Source organism: Astatotilapia calliptera, chromosome 15 (assembly GCF_900246225.1).
Source record: "Astatotilapia calliptera chromosome 15, fAstCal1.2, whole genome shotgun sequence".
NCBI classification, from domain to species: Eukaryota; Metazoa; Chordata; class Actinopteri; order Cichliformes; family Cichlidae; genus Astatotilapia; species Astatotilapia calliptera.
In genome coordinates, this window is record NC_039316.1 from 3,876,457 (window position 1) to 3,884,702 (window position 8,246).

An 8,246-nucleotide genomic window follows, 5' to 3' on the forward strand; every position below is an offset into this window, starting at 1 on the left:
GAGAGATTGTCGAACGGAAGAGCCAAAGAAGTTCCGTAGTGTGAAGGTATTTCGGCTATTTCAAGTCTGACAAAAAACAGAGTAGCGTGCACTGTAAATTGTGCCGAAAGCAAGTCTGGAAATACAATAAACCGGTGCATGCGTCACACTGTGCCACGTTATTGTTTCGGTGAAATGAATTTCTACAATACTGTTAATTCTACTCTCTGCAGTGTTTAAATGCTTACATATACACACAGTTACTGTCCCTCCACACATACGACTCGGTTCTGCTTCTATGCCGCAGCTTTGTTTACTTTTTCCCACCGAGGCTTCTAGACTTCTGATTGGCCAATATTTCTGCACGGTTAGGAATCTAGCGCCACCTGCTGCTTTGGCATGTTCATAGCAGCGTTTTCCTTCATTTCTCCCTTTGTGTGTGGACGGGATTATTTTTTAAAACGAAAACGGAAAATCTCAGTTTTCAAAAATACCCGTGTACGTGTGGACGTAGCCTCAGTCTCTGACTGGAAGCGCTGATTCGTCATTCGGCTTTTGTCAGACTAAAGTAACTGTTAAAAGTGTTTGAAAAGCTCAGCTATACAACAAGGAGAGATTGAGAATTTCCTTTTAGTTCTCAGTTTATTTGATACTGACAAAAGTTAGTCAGTTTTGTCTGTTCTTCTGTAAAACAAACTAAGATTTATTTTTAGAATTAATATTTTGTTTCTAAGTGGAATTGACAATTTAGTCTGTTTCGTTTGTTCTATTTTGAAACTTAAACGCTTTAGTGGCTGCCTTTTGTGTAGTTTGCAATATTTGCCTTTATTTATCTGAAAAAGTCTCATGTTCCTTAAGTACATCTACCCTGTTGAACTTATTATGGGAAATAAATATTTAAATAAAAACAAGCTGCTGATTATTTCACATTTTACTTGTGAGCAACGGCACATTTAAATCTTACAAATATAGTTATTTGGCTTATATCGTGATAGATATCGTTATCGCCTGAAATGAAAAAAACATATCGTGATATGAAAAAATCTCATATCGCCCAGCTCTACTAGAAACCTCAGGCTCAGTTTCAATAAAGCTTTTTGGAAACTTAAGGCTGATGGGTATGTATCCCAAGTAAGGAACATTTTGGCCACTAGCAGCCTCAACATCCAGGCCACTGATAGGCTGAATGGGATGTTCTGAAAGATTGGTGTTGTAAAATGAAGCGGACACTGTGGTCACTTGAGACCCAGTGTCAAGGAGACAACTGCAATTGACTCCCGACACGGTAATATTTGCTGTACATTTCTGTCCTACAAGTCCCTTGGGTAACCTAATCTGGGGTCGTGCTGCACGAGAGAGAAGATACTTTGCTCTGAGGTTCCGGTTTGGGACGTTCATGATTACTTTCAGTTCCTGGTAGTCCCTCCCCAGAAACTGATTTTAGTTTAAAGCTGACATATTCTGTTCCTCCCAGACTTGTAGTTTTTGGTTGAACTCCTTACGTTTCATTTCAACTAGTTCAGGGTTTGGTTCATTGCTGCAAGAGGGAGCAATATGACCATCCTCGCCGCACCTGAAGCAGTACCATGGGCGTGGCTTCTTAGTGGGCTTAGTCTCACTTGGGTCAGATTTCTCTTTAGGAAGAATCTTGAACTTAGGTTTGGTTTTCTTATTTGGCTTGTCAGAGTTCTGGCTTGAACTGTCAATAGCTGATGCTTTCAGTGAAGCCACTTGGGCTTGTAGCTTTGCAAGTTTCCTTTCTAACTTATGTGCATCAAAAGGCACTAGCCTATCATTAACAGCTGATACGTCTGTATCATCAGTGACATACTCTCCTACTTCAAGGGAGTTCAAATGTGCCTTAGGTTTAGAAATGCCTAAGTGCTGTTTCATTCGGCTGGACTTTGCCGCTTGCCGGTCCTCCTCAGTACGTAGCATGAGGAGCAACTCTGGAAATGAAGGTGGCTTGTCCTTCTTCTGCTCAAGCTGCAAGGTTGTGATCAAGCTGTTGTTCCAGCAACCTCTACAAAACTGTTTAAGCAGTTGGCGATCTGAATCATTTGTAGTGATGCCACCTCTTTTAATGACTTTACTCAGGGTTATCTGCAACCGCTGTAAATAGGCAGAAGGCTTTTCACCTGAGTTCTGGTTTGTGCTCAGGAATTTGGCAAAAAGCTCATCCCCATCATCAACAGTACCATACGCTGAGTCAAGAAGGCTGAGATAGTCATGGGGAGAAGCGTTAGGACCAAGGTGCTTTACAATGTTAGCAGCTGGTGGAAGAAGGCTCTCAACTATTTTCCTTACCATATGTTTGTCAGATATGGTACAATCTATGAGGTGGAATTCAACATTGTTGCGCCACGTATCATAATCAGCTTCGAAGGTAGAGCAAGGGGTTTTCCCCGAGAAGGCCCTGAGCTTTGCATGACCTTGAGAAGGCATTTCATTGTTCTTAATGACATGCTCAACTACTACTCTCTGTACTTCAGGTGTAGTGAGCTGTTCAGGTGGTAAGTAGATAGTGGTTTTTCTGTGCGAGGGAGTCACTTCTACACTTGGAGAGGATGAGTGAGAGTCATGCTCAGGCAAGTGGGTTAAATCACTGCCCAGTTTAAGAGGACTTTGATGCTCTATGATGGCTGGTTCATCTTGGTCTGTGTCACTAGTGAGCTGCAGATTCTGATTAGGCACTGTTACATTTGGCCCAACTGCGGGATCACTCTCAGTGGACTTCTTCATTCTGGCCAGCTCATCTAGTAAAACCTTCTCAAAATCTGCACCACTCAGTTTAGCAAGCCCTTTCAGTTCAGTTAGGTAAGAATGGGTTAAACATGAACCCCTGTCTGCAGCATACAGCGCAGACAGAAGCTGGATATGATGGACAACACTTGGGTTACGGCTTTGTCTTTTGCAAGGCAAGCTATCCTTAAGGGTTCACCTGATTGGAACTCCACAATGGCTGTGTTTTTAAACTGTGCCTCTGTGCTAGTTACTTTGATTACTCTTCCAATAGAACCAAACTGCCCTAAGTAATCAATAACCTCATTGTCAACCTCATCGCCTGTTAACCCTCCTACTAGGACAGAGTTAGGTACTTTGACACCTTCACTATGGATTACATCCATGTTGTCTTATTGCTCCAACCCAGAATGTCATGGACAATTGTAATGATTTGACCCAAAAGGCATGAAAGCACCAGTTGCTCAACTTCCAAAATAAAAGGAATTAAACCTCCTGGCTGGCTCGCCACGTTTTGTGTAGCGCCTCTACTCAGGACCAGTACACTCTCACTTCAAATAGAGACCCTACACATCTTACTAGGTTCAGGAGGAGGTTTTGTTTTGGGGACTCACAAAAGGAGTTGGCTTGGAAGTGAATAACTGGGACCTTTATTGCCTCAGTACCATTTATATACATATACAACACAATAACCCAAATTGCACACTAATAGTGCATTTTAAAGGTGAATACATGTAAAACAAAACAAAATAAAGACATTTAAATGGAAGATTTATACTGAACAGTATCAGAGCTCTTGGGAATGAATGAAACAGATTAAAGTGTTCCTGTTGTGAAGTTTGAATTGTCCAGTCTGAATTGTCCTTTAAAGTCGTTGAAAACCCAAACAGGTGTACTGTAGGGGAATTGTCAGTGTGCAAACCCTATTATCCGGGTAGGAAAAGTAGTGCATAGGGCTTATCTGTAATCCAGGGTTGCTTGAATCAGTTTCTCAGGCAAATCCCACAATCCGATCGCATGGCTGGCCACACCATTTCACGATCATCCAGGATCTCATTTGGGCTGTTCTCGCCGTCAGTGGTTCTCCAGAATCCTTCTAGTAGTTCAAAAAAACCAATCTACACAAACAGTGCAGAACAATCAATTTCTTTTCCCATTTTGTGTTCTTAACATGAGCTCATTAACTTCTTTTCCAAATGTATTAATCACAAATGGCATTCCCTTTAGCTTTACCAAGTTACAAGAGTTACAGTAACTTGTTTGTACCAGTATCAACAATTTTATCAAAATTATATCACAACAAAGAACATCAGCAGCTTAAACAGTAATGTAAACAGTCATAGCAATGAAAGTGACATTCATCCTTAAGGCTTACAAGAAAATGTAACTTAATTCAGTGCAAATACTATTAAACTTGAAATATGCTCATATCTATTAAGACATAACCATTCTAATATAAACAGAACTATTGCTTCTACTTGAATACCTCCCCGATCGGAATATGGCTTCAGCGGGGTGGGGTGGCTAACAGCTATTAGCAGCTAGCATCGCATCTAGCATCGGCATCGTTTAGCTCAAAGCATTCAACACTTATAACACACTGTAAAGAACAACAGGAGAAGTGAAACAACACGCCAGATTCTCATAGCTCCCGATTGGTTTTTGTTCAAAGGTTTCTGAGCTGAATCGGCTAGTGAAATACATTATCTAACTTAACAGGTAGCTAACGAAAGCACGTGACTCACCGGGATTTTCAGACACAAATAACTTGACAGACGTTATTCCCTTTGTGGTCAGAGTTCGGGGCCTAATAAAAGAGTACCTTATTAGCATTTATACGTAAAACAATCTGGTCTCATTAACCGGGTTGCAGTATTGCATACCAAGATACTTTTTCCATGCGCTCCGACACGTACTTGACCGCCATCAGAGGGAAGATCTCACAGGAAGAGAGAGGTAATACTTCCTGCGCACTAGACGCAAGGTCGTCAGAACACAAGACTGCATCACAGCGCCCCCTTGTGACAATAACAGGCTATAGCCTTAGATTACAAAAAGGGATTTTGCAGCCCTGTATTTCACATGGGTTACAAGTGGAAAAAAACAAACCCTAAACTTCCGAGCAAGCACTGACAGTACTCTGCCATGGGAATGTGAAACTGCCAGATCCTTCCACTGACCGCTACGACACACCTGCACCAGGGCAAACCTCCGCCTGCCCCACTCCTGCTATACAGGTGAAAATAGAGCAACAGGACTGCTGAGTCTTTGATTTTATTTATTTTCTGCTGTGTTTTACGTGCATTTATTTGAAAGAGTGAGTGTAAACACAAAAAAAACATTTTATTTTATGTGCTGGAATGTGCAGAAAATGGGTTTAAATGTTAAATTTCTTCCAGTCAGAGAATGTTGCATATAATTTAATGTTTGCTTCATGTGTAAAGTTAAAAGATTAAAACAAATAAAACTAGTTTCAAAATGAGACTTTTTCATTTGATTGCATTTTATATGATGGATTATGCAGAAAAAATAGAATTGGGCTGAAAGATCTATTGCTTCAACCCTATTCAGGTTGTAAATCATTTTTTTAAAAAGTAGCTAAGTAACTAATTACTTTTGAACATAAGTAATCAGTAAAGTAACGGGATTAAATTTTGGAGAAGTAATCAGTAATTAGTTACTGTTTACTTTTTTTTAAGTAACTTGGCCAACACTGGATACAAGGTAGGATGGATCCATGCTTTCACGCCGTTTGTGCCAATTTTCCTACCACTCAAATGTTGCAACGAAATTGAGACTCATCAGACCAAGAAATCGTTTGCTAATTCTGCTTTACAACTTTGGTGATCCACTGTGATTTGAAGCTTCCAGTTCTTGAATGACAGAAGTGGCATGTGATGTACTCTCCTGCTCCTGAAGCTCATGTGCCTCATGGTCCGATGCGTTATGCATTCAGCGATGCTCTTCTGCATACCTTGCCTGTAACAAGTGGTTATTTGAGTTCATATTGCCTTCCTTCTAGCTTGAAGCAGTCCAGCCCTTCTCCTATGACGTCTGGCATCAACAATGCATTTTCCCCAGAGATCTACTGCTCAGTGGATATTTTCTCTTTTTCTGATCATTTTTTGTGAACTCTGCAGATGGTTGCACGGGAAAATCCCAGTAGATCAGCAGATTCTAAAATTCGCAAATAAGCCTGTCTGGCATCAACCGTCAACAGCAGGTCATCTTGACCACGCCTACATGTCTAAATGCATTTAATTGCAGTCATGTGTTTGGTTGATTGAATATATATGTTAAAAGAAAAAGAATCAAATGACTAAATCTACCTGCAGAGCTTGACAGCCGCTGTAGTAATTATGCATCAAAAGAAGACAGCATGCCATTAAGAGAGGTGTCAGCACACCAGGGGAAAAAAAAACAAACAATAGTGGAATACTGTACAGAGCAATATAGAATACTATTCTAGTGGATCAGTGGATTTTATCACCTATGCTACATAATATCATTAAATCTATAAAATGTGTGCTCAAGAGACTCAGATTTGCAGAAAAGATTCAGCCAATGCAGTTGCTTCTTGAACAAGATGTGGTTTATGTATTAAATAATTTATGTAGCATAGATTTCCATCCCTGATGTAAAGACACATGTCTGAAATAACAGAAGCTAACACTAAATCTTTCAGATTTAAAGTCTGATACAACTGCTGTGGTTAGAAACCGGGTGTATTTTACTTAGTTATGCATTGGATCTGACTTAAAATGTTTTTACTCTCATGCTACTACAAATAGACAGAGATGCACACACAGAAAAACACATGTGTATGGTTTAAAATCCCATGGAGATGCCCTGTATTTTCTGAGCAAGACCTCACTTGCACAGAGGCAAGTATGATTTTAGCATTTATTTTACATTCCCATCAGAAATGTGGATTCTAATGATATCTGCTGCTGCAGAATTATAGGAACTTTCAACTTTCTTCATGGTACCCTTTGAAGTCAAATAGGCAGATCATCAGGGTAAAAACAATCACTTATGATGTGCCTTAGGTACAAAGGGGAGGCATTAATTTGCCGGACCATCACATGAATATCAATTGCTTGCTTCGATAGGTTGGCCTTAGCTAAACCAGTGATGTCATTTCCCCTTGTGGTGATGTGGTGATGAATTTTCTTTGAGAATATGCCAGGCTCTTGTTTTAGTCTGACAAACTCACCATTCATAAAAGTTAAAGGCAACACCTGTCCTGTGACTTTCAGTATTTACACATAGAAAGAGAAAATGAATATCAGAGCTTTGCATCAAAAACAGGCCTCCAGTTAGAGAAAAACGTGCTTTTAATTTTCTCTCTCTCAATCTCAAAGTGTGAGCTGATGAAGACACAGTCAACAACAGGATAGCACTGACATTTCCCTGGTGCTGCAACATACCCAGCAGCAGTCGAGCAACATGCTGTTTGAATTTCCATGTGTCAAGGATGTCAACGCCTTGCTAAATATCTGCTAATGACAGTATAATGATGATGAAATAGTTGTTTTAGATAGTGAATGGGTTTTGTTATTAAACTTAACTGGTTTATTGGCTGTAAAATAATGTTCCCTGATATGCATTATACAGTAGGGTGTTTGGTACGGGATGTAAGAACTATTTAAACACCAAGCATACTGGGCGTCTTGACAGCTAAACTGATGTCAAACTGAGCAAAGGCAACTGATGTAGAAGAGACAGCCTTAACTGATGAAATGTTTTTCATCTGAAGTCAAAGGGAAGCACTGTGGGATATGGTCTCCTTTGCTGTTGCACAATTGAAGTCAGGGGCATCAAGCCAGCCTACTGTAAATAATTTGGTCTCTTATACGGAGGAAGTGTTTTTCTTTATTTTATTTTTTTATTAAATATCATGAAGATGCAGCTTCATGGTATTTTTATTTTCCAACTACAGTTCAAGGGAAAACAAAATTGAATAATCCTTTCAAAATATGGAAGACCCATTCACATCCTTAGCTTCGGAAGCTAAACCAAACAAATACATCACAGACACAGAAGGTACTTTATGCTGAAAAGGTATTTGGCACAAGATCTGACAGTAGAAAAAAAAAATACTGTGGGCTCTTATCCATGCATAGAACATCAGGCGTTATGGTTTTAATTTGATATTTCAGCTGCTTTTCAATGGTATTAAAGTACTTGAGACAAAGGCACTTTCAAATACTTGATTCATGGCACCGTAGTCTGTGCCACTGGGGATGATCTTGGCTTGCAAAGCCTTTTTGGATTTGTGGAGTCAATTGGGCTGCAAGGCTGCTGCCACTTTTGTCTCCTTGAGAAAGATTTTTTAAAAGCTGCTCAGTGAAGACGATCTCGGTGTTTTGCTTTCAGTAGAGCTCTGGAGACGCTTACACAGTCAAGAGTTCGTTAGAAATCTAATTTATCATCTTTTAGGGTGAGTCAAGCATGCAACAGTTGTCTGGTGGAGTACGAACTCTCCTGGCCACATGAATTTTATTTTTTTATTTTAAGCAGAA

At 39.9% G+C, this 8,246-nt stretch overlaps 1 protein-coding gene across 1 annotated transcript; it reads right to left on the bottom strand.

The window, feature by feature from the left end:
* Positions 1 to 1,049: 1,049 nt before the first annotated feature.
* On the bottom strand, positions 1,050 to 4,822 carry LOC113007042 (zinc finger CCHC domain-containing protein 18-like). Its single transcript, XM_026143367.1, has 3 exons — positions 4,605 to 4,822; positions 4,467 to 4,528; positions 1,050 to 3,839 (listed from the first exon to the last, which is right to left on the bottom strand). Exon 3 carries the CDS (start codon positions 2,719 to 2,721, stop codon positions 1,420 to 1,422), a length of 1,302 nt encoding a protein of 433 aa, XP_025999152.1. The 5' UTR covers positions 2,722 to 3,839; positions 4,467 to 4,528; positions 4,605 to 4,822; the 3' UTR covers positions 1,050 to 1,419.
* Between the last annotated feature and the right edge of the window lie 3,424 nt (positions 4,823 to 8,246).

Excerpts from the sequence above, each read along its gene's own strand:
- LOC113007042 (XM_026143367.1), bottom strand. The coding sequence starts at position 2,721 with ATGAAGAAGTCCACTGAGAGTGATCCCGCAGTTGGGCCAAATGTAACA.